This window comes from Pleurodeles waltl, chromosome 4_1 (genome assembly GCF_031143425.1).
Source record: "Pleurodeles waltl isolate 20211129_DDA chromosome 4_1, aPleWal1.hap1.20221129, whole genome shotgun sequence".
Classification (NCBI taxonomy): domain Eukaryota; kingdom Metazoa; phylum Chordata; class Amphibia; order Caudata; family Salamandridae; genus Pleurodeles; species Pleurodeles waltl.
This window is the reverse complement of record NC_090442.1, coordinates 109,611,181-109,632,210: the sequence shown is the minus strand read 5'-3', so window position 1 is coordinate 109,632,210 and position 21,030 is coordinate 109,611,181. Positions and strand designations below refer to the sequence as shown.

At 44.9% G+C, this 21,030-nt stretch overlaps 1 protein-coding gene across 1 annotated transcript in view; it reads right to left on the bottom strand.

Moving 5' to 3' along the window:
* Positions 1 to 276: 276 nt before the first annotated feature.
* The window catches only part of LOC138287082 (glycine N-acyltransferase-like), a 214,293-nt gene continuing 193,539 nt past the window's right edge, over positions 277 to 21,030 (bottom strand). Inside the window, exon 5 of the mRNA XM_069227443.1 lies at positions 277 to 875. Coding sequence (XP_069083544.1) covers positions 452 to 875 — 424 coding nt within the window. The 3' untranslated portion in view covers positions 277 to 451. The remainder of the gene's footprint in view (positions 876 to 21,030) is intronic.

The window sequence follows — 21,030 nt, the reverse complement described above, 5'->3', positions numbered from 1 at the left end:
GCCCGTCCAGCAATCATACCAACTGCAGAGCACCAGCACCACCTGAAAAAGAAATGTGCAACAATCCCTTGGAGATTTGCAAGCTTTATGAAGGCAGCCCATGCCTTGCACAGGCAACCTTCGTGTATGCTAGTACCTGGAGAATTGTCCTTGTTTGATAAAAAGCCAGATTGGCTCTGATTTGGCATACCTGTGCACCTTAGAGGGTTACTGTCTCATAAGGAAATTGATCACATTTTAAATATTTATTTTTGTGTTTATTGGTGTTTTCTCAGGGACCACTTGTCACTTGCAGGGTGCTTCTGTCTCCATCAGTGAAGCCTCAACCACAGCATTCTATTTTAGAAAAACTTACACAGAACACATAACTTTGATAAAAGTGCATTTTGAACAAAAGACAAGATGACACAATCGGAGCCTGTCACCCTATGAAAACCTCCAGTCTGCTATGTTAAGTTGCCCTCCTTTGTTGCCGACAGATCCAGCGAACGTACTCATTAGGGGCCTTCAGGAGACCGGCTGTACTAGCTGCTCTCTGTGCCTGCACGTTTTGCTGTGCAGTGATTAAATAAAATGGGAAATCTGCCCACTGTAGCCGGAGTAACGCAGTGAAGCGTACGAGGAGACGGGTGAAGAGCCCCTTGCATCGATATTCTGGCAGGGTGTACGCCATCCTTATCTCGGAGTTCTGATCCATGATGCACCATGAGATGGGTCTCCCTCCTGGATCCCGCATACACAAGGAGGGCAGGTGCTGGATGCGTTGTCGGGTAAATTTAAGGCTGGCCTCATGTCCAGTATTTATCCAAAAGGCATTTACCAGCTCGGCTTCAGCATCACTGACCGGGGAACATTGAAACTCTGACTGCTCATCCCTGCAGAAATGAGACAAAGTCATTTTTTACAAAGAATGCAACATGTATTGCTGTCAATGACAAAGTAATGATCTTCATTCTTAGCTAAAAATAATAACTTATTCAGAAACATAATAAGAATAGGTATTTTACCACAGCCCAGTTGGTAGGCATTACCATTCTCAGTCGATTGAATCGAGATGACCACATAAATAATGTGCACTCAAAGGGGCTTATTTACATGCATCTTGCTCTGCAGGTGTGTCACTTTTTGTGATGCACCTGGTGGCGCAGGCCCATATCTACAAGGCTACGCAAAGCCACTTGCGTGGACTTTCATTGCCTTCTAGATATGGAGCAAGGCAACGCAGTGCAAGTTGCTGCTTAGATTTACTTTGCGTCAAAGTGGGCATTCCCAAGCAACACCCGTGGATTTTGACACATTCACGATGTAAATGATTTTGTAAACCTGGGAATGCGTCAAAAGCCTATGCCTCCCCAGGGGAGGTGTGAGGGAGGCACACGCCTCCCTAGGGGAGGTGTGAGGGAGGCACAGCGAGGAGAAATACTTCTCCTCATTTTACTGCAGCACACATAGTAAGAGGAAATCGCCTCCAGTGATTGTTTTTGTGCAAGTAGGTGCTCCTTCCTCTACAAAAACAATCATCCCTACAACGCAGACACCGTTGCACCGTGGAAACGGACAGGAATTCCCCTTATCATATAGATACGGCACATTCCTCCCTGTTACACCTGGCATCCTTGGTGTGGTCTCTCGTCTTTTTTGCCTCTGCTTCCCATGTTTTGACTGTGTGCTGGACTCTATTTTTGCTGTTTTTGGTACTCTGGGCACTTTATCACTGCTGACCAGTGCTAAAGTGCAAGTGTCCTGTATAAATTGTATATGTAATTGGCTTTTTCCTGATTGGCGTATTTAGTAAGTCCCTAGTAAAGTGCACTAGAGGTGCCCATGGCCTGTAAATCAAATGCTACTAGTGAGCCTGCAGCGCTGGTTGTGCCACCCACATGAGTAGCCCTGTAAACATGGCCCAGACCTGCCACTGCAGTGTCAGTGTGTGCAGTTTTAAACTGCCCCAATTCGACCTGGTAAGTGTACCCATTTACCAGCCCCAAACCTTCCCTTTTTATACATGTAAGGAACCCCTAAGTTAGGCCCTAGGTAGCCCCCGGGGCAGGGTGCAGTGTATGTTAAAAGGTGGGACGTGTAGTGATGTGTCTTATGTGTCCTAACAGTGAAATACTACTAAACTCAGCTTTCACTGTTGCAAGGCCTATCTCTCCCATAGGTTAACATGGGCACTGCCTTTAAATAATATTTATGTGCAGATTCCCTTTCGGAGCAGCTCGAAATCTGGAGTTTGGTGTCTCTCAACTTACAATTTAAAAATACATCTTTGGTGAAGGTGGTTTTTAGATCGTTAGTTTGAAAATGGCACTTTTAGAAAGTGGGCATTTTCTTACTTAAACCTTTCTGTAACTCTGCTGGTTTGTGGATTCCCTATCTGGGTCAGACTGACAGTTGGGCTGTTTGTGAATTCCCTCTAGACAATGACACAAAGGGAGCTAGGATGTAACCTGCATATCCTGATGGGCCATCTGAGCTGGAGTGGAGGGAGGAGTCGTCACTTACACCTGAAGTGGTAGAAGTATTGGACCCAAAACCCCTGAAAATCAGATTCCTATGAGCATTCAAGAGGAACCTCTGCCAAGGAGAAGAGCTGTAGAGCTGAGGAGAAGTGCTGCCCCTGCCTGTGACTGTGCTTTGTTGGGCTACGCTGCATTTGCTGCTTCTGCCTGTGAAAGGGGACAAAGACTGGACTTTGTTGTGCATTCCTGCTTGAGAAGAATCTCCAAGGGCTTGAGTTGAGCTTGCCTCCTGTTGTTGAAGCTTCATCGCTATCAAAGACTTCCCCTGCCAGCACCTGGACTCTCTGGTGAGACTCCTGCCCTGCCAAGTGGTGCCCCATCCAGTCCCTGGGCCCTTGAAAGGTGAAGCTGATGGAAAAGGACAGAAATCCATGCACAGACTGCCATACAGAGAAATTTTCGATGCATGCACCATATGCAACGTGGCTGATAAACAACACAACGCTGGCCCCGCGGCTGAAATCGACGCTCCACCTGCATCGTGGCTGGAAGATTGACGCATTGTGGCTGGAGATAACGGCACAAACCCCACGCAGCGTGGTTTTCTGACACCATGCGACCGGCTTTCAAGCGCGACATCGCTGGGTGTGAAAAATCAACGCAAAGCCTGCCTGTACCCAAATGCCGTCTAGAAATCGACGCATCGCTCTTGCGAGGGAGAAAAACAACGCATCGCCGACCCGACCGGAGGAGAAACGACGTACAACCTCACTTGAGAGTAAAGAATCCATGCATCGCTGATTTTTCAGACACACGTTCGACAATGCAGCTTTATTTTTGGCGCAAACAGGTACTTTTGTGTAACAATAGCGTTCTCACTGTTTTCTATGGATTAAGACTGTTATTCTTTTTAAAATTTATATCTTGACTTGTGTATGTTGGATTCTTGTCGTTTTGGTCTTATTTGCTTTATATAAATATCACCTATTTTTTTAAACTAGTGTAGTGCCCATTTTGCAGTGTTTTCAGTGTATTACTGTGTGTGTGTTGGTACAAATACTCTACACATTGTTTCTGGGGTTAAGCCTTTCTGCTCGTGCCAAGCTAACAAGGGGGTGAGCAGGGGGTAACCAGGTGTGTTTCTCCCTTACCCTGACTAGAGTGAGGGTCCCTGCTTGGATAGAGTGCAAACTGACTGCCAACCAGAGGCCCCATTTCTAACACTGCCCTTTTCTTTTGACACAGGACGGCACAGCAAGATTCCTTGAGGCGCTCCCATGAGCCAAAACCTTGTAAATGAGGCCCAAGGTCCTCATAGTGAAGGCAACGCTACTAGAGTTGATTGGATACACTGGGATTTAAGACTGAAATACCATTACACTCTCTGTAAGTAATCGATTAAGACTATGAGCCTCATATTAAGATAAAAATTATTCTCCCACCATCTGCAAGTAATTGTTTCTCAGATGGGGCCCGGAACAAAATGCTAAAATACCCTCTAGGTTCAGAGGACCAGCCCTAAGAATAGCATTTAATGAAGTCACTGTAATTGAAATGATTAGTTACATACTTTTTTGAAGCACTCATATACGCATCCACCCAGCATCCTCCACAAACACTACTGCTGAGCCCAAGAAAGTTCACAAAAGAAGGTCACTGAAGCATTAATAAGTCCCTTATGCAATCCTCACAAGCACTCCCAGGACTAAAAATTACATCCAAAAATGTCACTTTCACTGCAGTTAATAAATCAACATAAGTTGCTTTGGGGGTTAGCCTCTTTTCATGGGTTTGTTACACACTTCATCATCTGCCACATCCATCCAGTCTTTCACACATTTCAACACCTAATAATATGCAAAACCAATATATAATTAGTATTGCTCCAAACTTGCAGCTGTCCAAAACTACATCCCTTGTAACCTTCTTCACACAGTCCAGGAGAGAAAGCCTGCTCTTTCCGTTAGTTGCCCATTTGTCTGTTTTCTAATTCTCACCCAATCACCCTCAAAAAGGAACATCTCCATCTCCCTAGTTATCAGCTGAGTCTATTGTTGGTGATTAATTCTTCAGGGTTTTGTTCAAGAATTCTAATACACTCCTTGTTGTCACAGAATCTATGAACTAGACCTCAGGCCACTTGGAATAATAAACCAGCATTCAAGTGGCACACTTTGGGGTACCCCTGCTCACTCCAAATAGACCAAAACAATGTACAATACTAATTTATCGTGAGGCCATTCTGGCCCCTCCACAGGTTTCACGAGTAAAAGTGAAGTGACCTGGTTCATGCCACTTGTCACTTAGCACAAATACCAATTTTACGAGGCGTTACACAGCTCTCTTGGAAGCTGAACATCAGAAATGTTTAATTCTCCTCTTCATTACCCTAATGTCCATATGTCACTCACGGGTCAAATCCAAAACCCTTTCCCTCATCCCATTAGCACTAGCCAACAAACCCAATCTTGATGATCCTATTCTTCACAGTCAACTCCTCAGTACTATGCGCTAAAGCATCTCTGTCGGGGAGGGGGTTGATTAAATATTACTGGCAGAACTGTAGAGACAGTTCTTAAATTGAGACTTATTCTATTGCTGTTATTTTTGTACATAATGCAGATTTCCTCTCCTCTATATAGTCGCAGGTGTGGCCAAGGAGGTCAGTATCACCACAGGGCAATGGCAGCACAAGGGACCAGGGATGAGTGGGCATGGGCATATTACACGGTCAGTGGAGGGGGGTGCAGGGGCAGGAAAAGGAGTGGCAGCAAAGGGACAATGACAGCACCAGAAACCAAGGACTAAGAAGACCGGGGCATGCCACATGGACAGTAATGGGGGATGGGGTAGGGGCATCAGCAGTGGCAGCCGGGATGGCACTGACAAAACAGGTAAACTAGCAGCACAACAGTCCAGGAAGGTAGGGGGCAGGGATTTGCCAGACAGATTCCAATGGGATTGAGAGTAGGGGCAGCATGAGGGCAGTGTCACCACCATGGACCAGGGAGGGAGGGGGAGAAGCATATCACATAGACAGTGAGGAGGAGGAGGAGGATAGTGCCAGAGTTTTCAGGGAGTGCAGTGACAATACAGGGATGATGACAGCACAATGGACCAGAGAGGGAGGCACCACACAGACAGTAAGAAGGGAGGTAGTCAGGGACAGCCAGGGACAGCAGATATAGCTCAGGGGCAATGGCAACACAACAAATGACAGAGACTGCTAGACCCATGTCACATGTACAGCGAAAGGGGAGAGGGGTAAGGAGACAGGCAGTGAGGTCAGTGGTACCACACAACAGTGGCAGCCCAAGTGAGGGATGGGACCTGAGCAGGGGCAGAGAGAGGAGAAAGGAGTGGAAGCACAGGGTCAGTGGAAGCACCAGGATTGAAGGAAAGTGAAGGATTGGGCATGGTACATGTACAGCAACCGGGGAAGGGGTCATCAGCAGGCGCACCCAGGAAGGGCAGTGCAGGGATGTGACATCACAACGTTTCATGAAGGGAGGGAGCAGGGTCAGTAAAATTACTGTTTAGAGTGGCTCTTTTAAAATTCTTTGAAATTAAAACTCTTAAAGGACGAAGAAGTTCTGACAAAAGATGAGCAAAAAATGGCATCACATTTTTTTGGTTATAAAAAATTCAGTAGATTGTTTTAAAACAGAAATACAAGTTACTATTTTATTGAGATTGTATACAAAATATATTCGTTTTGTGGGTAAGAAGTACATACAAGTCACATTTCTCAATGTAGTATACAACTTCCAGTGTGGTGTACAACCGGCAATTTATGGACTATCTTGAAGCTGGGCAGCTCCTGGATCCCTCTCAATCGAGTTTCTGTCCCTTCCATAGTATGGAGACCACTCTTGTGGCTGTCTGAGAACAAATAAGACATTCCTTAGACACCAATAGTCAGTCCCATCACGTTTGTTTTGCTGGACCTGTCAGCAGCGTTCACACACTAAGTAGCACAGCAACTAAATGTGTGGTGCTGTGTTCCATGACAGTGACAGACCAGGACTATGTCATATATATTAAGACATACACTGTGGTGCTCTCACCCAAAGTTGCTCCAGAATAAGGTTACATAGAACCATGCACACACCTTTGCACCATAGTCCACTGGAGTATGTGTCATATGAACCACAGCTTTTGCACTTCAAGAGTACTCCTCCAGTACAAAAAAACAATACTTAGAGTAATTGTAAAACATTCTAATTCAGAAGTGTAATGTAGAGTAGAAAAAGGTATGAGAAATAAAATCAAGATATATGAAACAAACAATTCTAATATGCGTGGGCTTTGATACCTCTTTATCTCCTGAAACACCTTAGCAAATTATTTAGACTTTGTTGGGTATTTTAAGTATTTAAGTATTTTCACTTATATCCCATCCACTGATTCTAGAGTTGTCTCTTAGCACCATCAACATGTATCTACATTCCATGCCATTTCCCGTTAATGTAGGAAAGGTTTGATAAACAGCATTTGGCTCAGGCAGTAGTACCGAAGCATTACATTAATGATGGTTATAGCTTAATACACTGGGCAAAAAGTGTATATCAGGAAATTCTGGTCCAGATTTACTAATGCTTTGCACCAGGTTTGCATCCATTTTGTGGTGCAAACCTGGTAAAAAGGGTTGGGGTGCGATTTACTTTCCAACACAAACCATGATTTGTGTTGTAAGTATCCCAAAGTAACACAAAGTTATCCTATGTGCTACTTTGTGTCAAGCGGATGTTCCAGGGGTGATGTATATGCTTTCCAATGCAACAATCACCCATGGGTTTCAATGAAACTCAAACCATGTTGTGAGTGATGTAATATGTGAGATTATAAGCAGTGCATGATGGGGCAATAAGATATAGTTAGTTCACTCAACTATAACTGATGAATTTTAGTAGGTTTTCAGGTTTTAAATGTTAAGCTGTGCATGACTCTGTCACCTAACTAACTAATCAAGAATTTGATAAACCACCAGGGAGACCGATAATAGCGGCACAAGGTAGCCTGTTTGAATCTGTATCTCAATATATAGATAATGTTTTGAAACCTATAGTGAGCAATTTACCATCATATCTTAAAGATACCATGGATTTTTAAAGCGGGTGTTTGATGTAGTTTGGGAACCTGATTTTCTCCTCATGACACTGAACGTCACTTCCTTATACACTTGTATTCCGCATGAGGATGGTATAAGATCGACAGAACACTTCTTCCGAGCAAGACCTATATGTTTTTATAAACACATTGTGATGTTGGTCAGTATGATGAAAGTGCAGGCACAGAAACTTATTTTACAACATTTGAGAGCAGTACACAATCAGGATGAGTCCTACCCTGTAGCCAGACATATTTGGGAAATGCATGGAGGAGACATCTCTAATTTGAAGTTTAGTGTGATAGATGGGATATCAAAGGACCGTAGAGGTGGTGATAGAGAGAAAAAGTTAAGATTACTGGAGTCAAGATACATATTGGCTTTTGACACCAAAGAACCTAATGGGCTAAACAAAAGTGAAGAGTTACACATGCATCTTAAGTTTTAAAATTTTAAAAGAATCTTGAAAATGTAAGAATATTTGACAATTCGAGGTTTCTTCCCCTTTTTTTAATCAAATATGATTTCTGCCAAGTATAGCTATATGAATATGGATAAAAATAAATGGGATTGAATATTTAAATGGGACTGAGAATATAAAAGAATTTAAATTTATTTGAAAAATCTAAGAATTTTATTTATTTTTCACCAAAATCAGCATGAAGTAAAGCTTTCACATTTTCGATAGGTCCCCAGGATGCTTTGAATGACTAACAGTGAAATAATGGGGTAAAAGTCTTTAGGAAATATGAGACTAATGTTATATAGATAAAACCAAGTTTTCCTCAGCCACTGCAAAGTATTGATTTATGCTTTGATAAACAAGGAAGCTGTGTCGCAATGGTTGGTTAGAATAGTGTTTAGCGATTATTATCGTAATGTAATAAGCTAGGGTGAAGTCACGAGTATTGCTTAGCGATCAACGTCGTTATGTTATGTATTCTGGTGATTTCACGTGAACATATCGTGGCCGTTGTAATAGTGCTCTTCCAGGTGAAACTGTATGTAATTGTGAGTAATTATTTTTAAGGAGTGCAGTAAATGTCGGAGATTTGATTATGGGGAAGTATCTGAGTACATTGTCAAATAAACGAGTAGGTTGAAAGCATATAAATAATGAACTAAAATGGCGGCCGGCAGGCCGGTAAAGGCATTAATGCCGAAACGCGTTCCTGTCATGTCTAAGCAATAAAATCTCGAATATACGCTCTGGGGTGCTGCCTCTTGATTACATGCCAAAGAGGAGAAGTGTGGATTTATAAGACGCGTCAGCACGTGTTTAACGAGCAGCACCACTGGCGATTAGGAGCTGAGTGACCAACGCCGAAGTTTAGTAGGAATATATATTTATATATACATTTATATATATACACAAACACACACTCTCTCTCTCTCTCTCATCTTCGGACTAAGGTTGAGTAAAAAGCTTCCTTTCCTGTTTTGCTCTTGACTTTCTTCTGTATTTAGCCCCTCTCTGTATGACACATTCTCACCTTACCTCCTTCTTTCTGGGTATTAATTTGTATCAGGCTGCAGGCGTGAGAAAGTATCTTCTTACTAGCATGGTTACCCCCATTTTTGGCCTGTTTGTCAGTGTGTTTGACTGTGTCACTGGGAAATTGCTAGCCAGTGCTTATGGTTTTTGGCCTATTTTGTCAGTGTGTGTAACTGTGTCACTGGGATCCTGCTAACCAGGACCCCAGTGCTTATGCTCTCTCTCTTCCTAAATTTGTCACTGCATAGTAGTAACTCAGTATTTCATCCCAGGTTGGCATACTGGTGCCCCCTGATAAGTCTTTAGTATATGGTACTTAGGTACCCAGGGCATTGGGGTTCCAGTGGATTCCTATGGGCTGCAGCATAGGGAGCCCATGCAAAGGCTTCTACAGGACTGCCATTGCAGTCCTGTGTGAAATGGTCCATGCACCGTTTCACTGCCATTTTCACTGCACCAGGTCACTTATAAGTCACCTACATGTCTAGCCTTCCAAGCCTGAAGGCTGGATGCAAAGTACCTGTGTGTGAGGGCACCCCTGCACTAGCAGAGGTGCCCTCATATCATCCCGGACTTGGTGAATGCGGGGACGCCATTTTATGCGTGCACTGGACATAGGTCAATACTTATGTCCAGCTTCACAATTGTACCTCCAAATGTGGCCATGTAAGGTGTCTAACATCTGGGACTTGTAGGCCAATACTAATTCTAGTATTTACAATTCCATGCACTATGAGGGGATCCACAATGGACCTCCAGTATTGCCATACCAGCCTTCTGAGGATTTTCCAGGCAGCCCCATCTGCTGCCAGCTCCCAGACTGGTTTCTGCCCTCCTGTTTCTTGAGCAGCTCAAGCCCAGGAAGGCAGAACAAAGCATTTCCTTTGGGAGAGGGGTGTTACATCCTCTCCCTTTGAAAATAGGTGTTACAGGCATGGGATTGGTAGCCTCCCAGAGCCTCTGGAAATGCTTTTAAGGGCACAGACGGTGTCTTCCTTGCATAATCCAGTCTAGACTGGTTCCCTGCCCTGGCGCAAAACAGGACAAAGGAAAGGGGAGTGACCACTCCCCTGTCCATCACCACCCCAGAGTGTCCACGGGTTTTGCCATCTTGGATTCCAAGGTGGTGGGCACTCTGGGAGCAGTTGAGTGGCCAGTGCCAGCAGGTGATTTCAGAGCCCTCCCCTGATAGGTGCTTACCTGTGTAGCTAGCCAATCCCCGTTTCAGAGCTATTTAGGGTCTCTCCTCTGGGTGTTTCCTCAGATTCAGATTGCAAGACTCCAGCAGGAATCCTCTGCATCCTTTACTTCACCATTTATCAGCAAAATGCATCTGGACCCTCCAGGAACTCTACAAACTGCAACAAAAAAATAAAGATGACTTCTGCAACACTGCATGGTTAGCTTCTGCCAGCAACTGCAACTGTTTCCAGGTCGTGCATCCTACAAGGACTGCCTGTCTTCAGCCTGCACCAGAAGAACGAAGGAATCTCCCTTGAAGTGAGAGTCACTTTCCTGCTTCAGCAGGCACCACTCTGCAACGACGACCGGTGGCATGGGTCCCCTGTCCTGACGAAGTGCGTGGATCCAGCAACACTGGTGTGGGCTGAAGTTATCCAGACGGTCTTAAGATCCAGCTGTCCAACTTTGGTGGAGGTAAGAGGTTGCCTCCCCATGCAAAACAGTACCCCCTTGCACCGCATGATTTTCAGTTGCCAAGTCTTGTGTGCGACCTTCCATGAAGGGCTTCATGCACAGCACAGCTCCAGCCCCTAGCACTCCTTCCTGTGACACACAGCTTCCTGAGTGATTCTCCGACGGTGTGAGATTGCTTTGTGTCAAGCTGCATGGGCCTCCATTTGCACCTACTTTGTCCCTGTGCTGTAGGACTCCTGTGCATACTGCCTGGTCTTCTGAGGGCTCTCTGAGTTGCCCTCTGTCTTCCCCTTCTGGGCAGAGGCCACCAGGTCCCTCCTGGTCCCACGCAGCGCCATTTTCCGCAAACCGCGAGCTTTGTGTGTGCCAAAGCTTGTTGGCGGAATCCAGTGACACAAACCAGACTGCAATCATCTATCCAGCGTGGGACATCTTCTGCACCAACCAGGAACCCTCATCTGTCTTCTTGGATGCATAACTGACTTTTCACCAGTGGTTCTTCTTTTGCACCTTCATCCCGGTTAGCAGGGGCTCCTGTTCTCCCTGGACTCTTCAGTGCTTCTTGGTCTCCTTCTTCCACAGTTCTTCAGGTCCAGGAATCCAGTTGTTGGTGTCTTGCAGTCTTTTCTGCTTCTTGCATAATCTTCTATCACAACTTTTTGTATGTTCTAGGAAATCTACTGTGATTTACTCCTGTTTTCCTGGGCTCTGGGGTGTGTTCTATTGCTTACTTTTGGTGTTTTCTTACACTCCCAGTGCCATTCTTCACACTACACATGCCTAGGTGGGAAACTGACTTTCGCATTCCACTATTTTAGTAAATGTTTTGTGTTCCCCCTAGGCCCATTGCAACCTATTATGATTTTCACTATTTGCACTGTTTTCTAACTGTTTTACAGCTATTTCTGTATTCTAGTGTATTTACTGTGTATATTACTTACCTCCTAAGGGAGCATAGTCTCTAAGGCAATTTTGGCATTGTGTCACTAAAAATAAAGTACCTTTATTTTTGTAACACTGAGTATTTTCTTTCATGTGTGTGAGTACTGTGTATCTTTTTTTCTGGGAAACAATAACCCTTTCTTAACTGTTTCCTTTTATTTCTTCAAACGCCCGCCAACCCCACATTGAATGTTGTAGAGAATTAGGTTACTGATTGAGGGTAATGTTGGGCTGGCAGAGGGCATTCGAGCGCACTTTCAAGGGTCAAAGACGGGAGTAGGACCACTCGGGATGAGAACTTACAGGTGTTGGGTTCAAGGTGATTGGAGCCTCTTTTCTGTCCCTGAGTCTCTGATCAGGAGGCCAGACAGCTAGCCCTTGGAATCACTCTGGTGGTCCTGAGTTCAAGATGCAGGTCCAGTCCTTTGTACTCAGATAGCAAGGCAGCAGAATAGCATGGCACATATTCTGTTTATTTTATTTTATATACACATGTATATTCACAAAAAAAAAACAAAGGTTACAGGGACTTTATAGTTAGGAAATAGAATATAAAAAACAAAAAATTGAAATTCATTTAAAAAACCAAAGGTTACATGGACGTTATAGTTAGGCTCACATTTCAGATGTACAAAACCATAGAAATTTGTCTGTTATAGTTATTTCAAGTAACTATAACTTGTGCCCTAAGGTAACTATAACTTTTGCCCCTGACTGCTGCTGCGCAGGGCAGAGGTTGGGGGCAGGGCCTGGCCTGCAACCTGGCCTTGCACCTTACCCCTATAACCACTCAATTCCTGCAGCCAACCCTGCACTGTTTGAGTTTTTTTTTTTTTGGTTAATTTTTGTTTTGAGTACACTACGATTTTGCACCAAAAAAATGCTGTTTGTAATGCTTTTTTTTTGCTTTTTTCTCCTTATTTTGTGTGCCCTCTGCTTGCTTTTCCCACATTCTCACTGCTTTGACCTTACTTTTTTGCCATCTTGTTGTATGCTCCCTCCTTTCTTTTGACTCTTTTTTACTGCTTTCACCTTGCTTTTTCACAAGTTTTTTGTGCGCTCTCTCCTTGCTTTTCACTTATTTTCACTGCTTTCACCTTACTTTTCCTTGTATTTTGTGTACCCTCCTCCGGCTTGTCACGCTTTCCCTCTGCTTTCACCTTGTTTTTCCAACAGTTTCTTGTATGCATTTTCCTTCCTTTTCCTGTGTTTCACTGCTTTCTCCTTCCTTTTTCCCTATATTTTCGGTTCTCTCTCCTTGCTTTCCCCTTATTTTCACTGCTTTTCCTTGCTTTTTCCTCCATATTTTGTGTGCCCCTCCTTGCTTTTCCCTCATTCTCACTGCTTATCCTTGTGTATTTACCTGTTTTTTGAGTGGCGCCTCCTGCTTTTCCTCATTGTCACTACTTTTTCATTGCTTTTTCCCTGTATTTTGTGTGCCCTCTTCTTGCTTTCCCCTCAGTTTCACTGCTTTCTCCTCGCTTCCCCCCTGTATTTTGTGTACCCCCTCCTTGCTTTTCCCTTGTTCTCACAGTTTTTTCCTTGTCTTTTCACCTCTTTTCTGAGTTCCGCCGCCTGCTTTCCTTCATTGTCACTGCTATTTCCCTGCTTTTGCCCTGAATTCTGTGTGCCCCCTCCTTGCTTTTTCCTCATTCTCACTGCTTTTTCCTTGTCTTTCCTCCTGTTTTTTGAGTTTCACCGCCTGGCTTTCCCTCATTGTCACTGCTTTTTCATTTCTTATTCCCCGTATTTTGTGTGCCCTCTCCTTGTCTCATTGTCAATTTTTGTTCCTTACTTTTTCACCTTTTTTGTGTGCCCTCTCCTTGCCTTTTCCCACTTCTGGGACCGTGGGGAGGGGAGCCTCATTGCCCCCACGGTCCCAGCTTGCTTCCCGCCACCCTGAGGGAGCCAGCATTGCTCCCTCATGCAGGGAGTTGCTAAAAATGCAGCTCCCTACATGCCAGAGCAATATTTTAATCTCCTGCCCTGCCCGCGTGTCTGCGGCAAGGGAAAAAGATGAAAACTCTGCTGCCTGCAAGCAGGAGCATTTGACAGTTCACGCTTGCTGGTAGGGGGTGTTTTCTTTTGCTTGACGGGAGCTGTTACAGCTCCTGCCAAGCAATAGCAAGCAGCTAACTCCCGAGGGTGGGCACTTTGGGAGGAAGAAGGAGCTGGAGCCTTTATTGGCTCCAGGAGGGGGTCTGCGCAGCCTCCCTCCTTTGTTTTGTCCATGGGCCAGCCCCAGGGATGTGGTAGTCCATAAGGCCGTACAAGGCTCTGGAGGGGGGGCGCCCAGCCCCCTCCTTCATTTTAAAGAAATTATTGGACCTGTGGTTGTGGTGGTCCCTTGGGCCCAGAGGGGTCCAAGGGCCCCCTCTCATTTTTACCATATGGCCCCATGGAGGCAGTGGTCCCTGGAGCTTTTTAGAGCCCCAGGAGGGGACCTCTTCTTATTTTCTATAAGCTCACATGGCCCTGAGAGTTGGCCCACCCAGGTGAAATATTAAAAGCAAATGTTTTTGAATTTTGATGTTAAAATAAAATAAAAATGCTTTTTTGCCCTGGCTGGGTCCAACGGGGAACCCTGGATCAAGGCTAGGGTTTAGGGAATTCCTTCGGTGCCCCTTTTCTTTTTTTTTGCATTTGTGTTTGAGACTCAGCTGAAGCCGAGTCCCAAGGTGGCTGCCAACACTTCCTGGTTGAAGTGTTGGCAGCCAATCAAACCTCACCACAGGATTGGAACTATTCATGAAGTATTTGTGCTTCTAGGTACACAAATTCAGATTTCCTTTAATATCTCAAAATTATAAGATGGATTTATACCAAATACAAAAAGCGTGATCTATGGACCAAAAGCTATCTTTCTGCAAAATTTGATGTAATTCTGCTCAACTGTTCGGGCTGCAGGTGTGTCTAAAGAGTCTATGGGAAGTAACAGGGGAACACACTTTTTTTGCCCCCTTTTTTCTTGGTCCCCGCTTGACGGATCACCCCAAAACTTTCCATGTCCAGCAAAACACAACTAGACCCTTTTTTTTAAAAATGTCATGAAAGCTCTAGCCCCATTTTCTCTGGGGGCACAAATATCTGGTGGGAAACCCTTTGTGAGCATGCTGAGGCAGACCTTTTGTGATGTGCAAGTGTGATAGGTGACAGCTACGACACCCATCAAGTCAGAGATAACACATCCTGCCAACACTCATTACCCCTTTGTCTCACTGTCTGGGAGCACTATACAAAGACCAACTGCCAGTTACACTTAGTCATGTAACTCAGTATGCACCAAATGGTTGGGATAAGAAAATGCCAACTTTCCAAAAGTGGCATTTCAGAATTGTGACTTAAAATCCAACTTGTCCAGTAACAAGGATTTTAAATTTAACACCAAACTAATAAGGTAATAAGGTATCCCAATGTTATCCTGAGTGAGAGGTAGTAGTAAAATATGAATTTAAGTGTTGTTCACTACTAGGACATATTAACCTTAAATGTGCATGTCCACCCTTTTCAGTTCACTGCACATTGCCCTTTGGGCTATGTGGGGCCTACACTAGGGGTGACATATGTAATAAAAAGGAAGGCTTAGGCCTGGCAGGAGGTTTATTTTGCTCAGTCGAAATGGCAGTTTAATACTGTACACACATGTTCCCATGGCAGGCCTGTGACATGTTTGACAAGCTACTTAAATTGACAGCTAGTTTAGTACTGCAGATCCACTAGTAGCATTGAACCTATAGGTCCTGGGTGTAGGTAATACCATTTCATCAACTAACAAGGGCTTCTCTTTCAATAACCAAGCAATTATACTTGGCTCCTCCCAACACCCAGGAGGCAAGTGGCACAGTCATCGCTTTGCCTTTGTGAAGCAGCACAGCAGCAAGGCCTTAAACAGTAGTGTCTGTAATCACAGTACTTTTAAAATAATTTTTCATATGAAGTCACTAAAATGCCTTATTTTACCATGAATAATGCAGTTCCACATTGTTCGTGCCATTGAACTTTTTCATTTTTCTAAAGTAGCAATCTTAGAAGTGAAGCAGTCTTTGCAAAATGTGGAGCAAAATGTATATAAATCACAGGTAGTCATAGGAACAATCACAATTTGTTACTATCTTTGGCACTTGGGCATCTCTAAGAGCTTCCAAAAAATATTCTTTAGGTACAATCCCTCTGTTGGACACCTGGGCCCTTGTATACCTAGGACACGTTCCTGTTTGTGCCATGGTGCACATTTAGATAGGTACACTGTGTGCAAAAAGGGTAAGTTTGCTCTGCTATGGAGAATGCACTGCCATAAGGGCAGCTGCAAACTTGTCCTGCCTTAAATGAAATTTAGAGCGGTTACATCAAAGCTGCTCCGTGTTTCACTGTGCAGGCAACAACACACCTGCACTTTGAGGAGGGATTAGGGATCCATTTGCCGGCAGGTGCAGTCAGTGACTACATCCACTTACAAGTGGATGTCTGGGGGTCCATGTGCCCTTTTTCCCTCAGCCAGAGGGCTGCCATCATGGGGTACAATCGCAGCACTTTATGACAGCTTCTTTGCTTTTGTGCCCGACTCCATAATTTGACCTCATCCCCATGCAAATTATGGTATGCCCTCTTGAGATAGCACTGGGACTACATATGCACCAGTGCTATCAATATTACAGAAGGGGCCACACAAACATCTGCAGCCCCTTCTGTAATACTATAGTGCCCCAGGGGTACATCACGCAGGCATATATGCCTATTGTGGGCCAAACACTTTGGGCCTCATTACGAGTTTGGCTGTCTTTTGGCAAGACCGCCACGGTGACGGCCACCAAAAGACCACCATGTTGGCAGTAATCTGACTGCCATATTACGACTCACACTGTGAAGACTGCCAAAAAACAGCCAAATTTCCGAAACCACCAGGAGCCTGGAGGATGGAAAAGAGGCGGTCCCACCACCAGCCCCACACACTCGTCAAAAGACCACCCATCAGATTACGAGCCACAAATCACCACAGCAGTTCTTCCATGTCGGAAAACCATTGGCGGTGCGAACCGCTGCAGTCCCAACTCACTTCTATCAGAACACCACACCACATTGGATAGTTTGAATACCCTACACCTGACACACATCCACACTCCCGATACACCTATTCACTGCACTATAAAACACAACCCACAATCCTTTGCATCCAGAACGCCATTCACATACACCGAGAAGCCAAAAAAATAGAATTTGCTCTATTACACTATAGCCACACATACACATTTCACTCAGCACACAACCTACATCAGATCAACTATCATCATCATTGACAATGTAACGCTATTAAGGTTGATATCAATTATTCCCTATAGAGATAACATTTCCATCAACTATCAAAATACACACATCACTAGTACACACAAGCTGCAACTACTGTCTCCAACTCACATCGCAGCACCCGCACCTCACAAATTACCAATTACCCAACACTGCTCCCTCACACTAACAACATCCCCACACACCGTCTATACAACCACTACTATATCCCCACAAAAACATCCACGTTTCACTGATGACGAGTTGAGGGTCATGGTGGATGAAATTGTCAGGGTAGAGCCACACCTGTTCGGAGGACAGGTCCAACAAACATCTATTGCCAGGAAAATTGAGTTGTGGCAAAGGATAGTCGACAGGGTCAATTCTGTAGGCAGTCATCCATGCACAAGGGAGGACGTCAGGGAGAGGTGGAACGACCAACGCAGGAAGGTGCATTCCATGGCATCCAGTCAGCAGCCGTGCAGAAGACTGGCGGTGGGCCCTCACCTCCTGCCCCACAGTTCACATCCTGGGAGGAGAAGGTCATGGACATATTGCATCCTGAGGGCCTGAGTGGAATACCTGGGGGACTGGAGTCTGGTAAGTACCCACAACAACCATGTCACGCAATTGACTACTCCTGAATGCTTCCTCACCACCCAAATCCTCCCTTATTAACTAATTTACACACTACACCTCTCAACTGTTTATCTAATGCCCCACTCTTGCATGCCACCTCTCCAGTCAGCCCAACTGCCCTCACAGCCCTTGGAAATGGCACGTTAACTACAGGCTGAGCAAATCACTACGACTCCCAGAATGCACCAACCTATCATTGTGAAAACGTGGATAGTGAACATCACATCACATGTTATGTATTTATAACCAAAGTACTGACTACACCATCTAGATTGCTCTAGTGAGGACCAGCACATGGCAATGCAAGGGCACACCCACAACAGCAACCTGAGTAAAACACAGCTACAGCTCTGTGACCATTCTCAATTGGCACAGACCACAGATACCAATCCAGAAATAGCCAGGCCTGGATCGGAAAGGAAGATGGTAGAGTTGATACACATGTACAATACATGCTTGCAGGACAGTTACCCTTGCATACTCACATACTGCGTTCCCACAAGGACAAGATTGTGCATTGTGCAGCTTTCATGTATGACATCTGGCAAGCCTGTCTCTGCACTAGGCAACATAGCTGAACAGTCATGTCACATAGTAGACATCATCTGATTGCAACTGCACTAGCATTTGCACCCAATTAGTATGAACACCCCCAACATGGAGTGAGGGAAACAAGTCACAGACTTGTATGTACAACTAAGGTATGGTGTGCAGCAGCTGTCAATGGCATTGCAGGGATTCATGACAAGACACTGCATCGCACAAAAAAGCAGCCAAACACATTTTCTGATCTGAGTTCTGTGTCTCACTTCCTCCACAGGTAACCTTGTCATTGCCACCATGGAGAGGATACCAGAGACTGTAAGTCCCTCTCAGGATGAAGGACCCAGTGACGACAACACCTTTGGATGTCTGGACACTGAAGAACAACTTGGCCCATCTGGGACACCTGGTCAGTCAATGACTCTCAGCCTCACCCTGCCTGTATCAACACCTCCCAACACTGTTGCATCAACTTCACAGGCAATCATTCACCCAAACCTGTGTCCCAAGGACTGTTCAATCTATTGTGTGCCCCACAGTACAGGTACCTGAGTCTAACCTTGCCACTCTTGACCTGCAACCACTGGGAGTGGGTACGATGTGCCAGGGGCACAGGCACAAGGGGCTAGGGTGCATGGGAAGGATGCTGTGGGCCAAAGGATGGAGTCCCAAAGGGACACAACTGACCAGGAAACCATCTCACAAGTCTTGGCAGCTTACCAAAGTTCCCAAGACAGGATGGGCCAAATCATCACCATGTTGGGGGAAATCAAAGGCTGCAGAGGGAACACCTCCAGGACATCATGCAGCAGTGGCAGTATCAAAATGCATACATGGCTACCATTGCAGGAGTGCTGAGGGACATCAACACCACCCTGATTACCTTCTCCACACAACAGCAGTCCCCTTCCACTTGCAACGTTACATCTGCCCCTTCTTCATCTGTGACAGCTAGTGGATTGGAGGCCCTGCCAGGGAAAGGCTATGCCTCAGAGACCCCTTCCTCTGTAGTTGAACGACCCCCCACAAATGTGGACGTCCATCCAGACATCCAGCAGCAGCAGATGCCAAGAACAAAGTCACTGCCAGGACCTGAACCTCTCCTGAATTGTCACCCTTGTGTGCCACAGATACACCCTGTTGACTATTTTGAAACTCAACTCCATTTTCCCATGATACAAGGACAATGGACTTGTGTAACCATCTGGAGTAGCACATACCCTGATGAAATGATCCACCATGACTTCACGCAACACTTTTATGTACATTTATCCAGTATATTTGTCACTGATAGTCTTTTGACAAGCACAATAAATCACACTTGAACACAGAAACTGTGTATGTTTATAATCCATGTACAAAAGCTGTGTTTGCCAACTGTGGTCTGGTCATGCCCCCCTGTATTGAGCAGCCACTGTAATGCTCATCATGCAGAAGCTTCCTCAGCAGGAGACACAGAAATATCAGAGGACAGATGTCTAAGAGTTTGAAATCTAGGTTTACACTATAGAATAGTCAGTATTGCATTCAGGAAACAGCATGACAGAGAGTACCATCTGGATGGAAGGTACGGTGTAACAAAAATCGCATACACAGGTTCCAGAAGTCAGGCACATGATAAACTATCTACAAAGCTGGGTCACAGTGTATCACCACGTATAGGCTCGTCACATACCCATACCATAGCTACTAAAACACATATCCCATGGAACACACAAAGATAATTACAGAGGAATCCAGTACTGAAAACATACACATACACTAACATTGGCCCCATATCTGCAGGACTGTCACTCATCTATGACAGTATACAGTTACAAGCACCTTGGACTGCAAAGTCAGAGCACAAACACAGCTAGGGACTCAGGCCATCACAAAGTACTCCACCCATTGTGAAGCGAGATGCCATGAACCAACCTTCACACATGTGCCAGAAACTTCACCTGACACATTAGACACCATTTTACATTCTCCTCAATCCCACAGGTGGAAGAAAAGGACTCAGCATTTACCACCACACTTTTATGAAGGCTAATCTATCAAGGTACCACCCCACTGAAACTAATCTCATATTACCAGGTGTCTGTCAGGTATTCCTCTCATGTCTGTCAGCAATATCCATTGGCTACTGACAAAGAATACCTCAAGCATAGGTTGCAGAGCCAACCAGGATCTAGCTAAATCAGTGAGTGAAAGTAAAAGAGGATAGGAGATTGCACGAAACATTTCTCACATCTGAGAAGTCCCTACCAGACGTGTATGTTAGCATCTGCTGTAACAATACATGAAAAAAGCAGAACAATCTGTCTTTTACACATTTCAGTCTATCAGTCTGCATCCATAACTCACACATAGGCATTGGAGCCCATTACACCCCACAGATGAAACAAGAAAGGAGGTGTAATGGCAGCCATCTACTTCTGGTTGTACACATTCATCACAACAAAAGGTCCACTTCACATACCTGCATGTAAGTTGGAGTACTGATTGATGAGATTAGCACTAGAAGCACCTGCTCCTTCTTTCTGTGGCTCTTCATCACTTGCCATATCAGCATTTACAGCTGCCTCCTCCTCATCTGATATCAATGGTATCTGACGTCTCATGGCTAGATTGTGCAGCATGCAGCAGGAAACAATTATTTGTGGGGTGAGTAGAGGAGGGCTCCTCCAGATAGGTCCAGGCACCTAAATCTTGCCTTCAGGAGCCCAAATGTTTGCTCTATTACATGCCTTGTCCTCCCGTGGGCCTCATTGTAACGGACTTCCCCTGGAGTGGTTGGGTACCTCACTGTTGTCAACAGCCAAGGACAGTTTGGATAGTCTGAGTCACCTGAAACACAATGGTTGAACAACAGAAACATGTATGTGGGACTTGCTATTTTGTGATGACAGGAGACATGT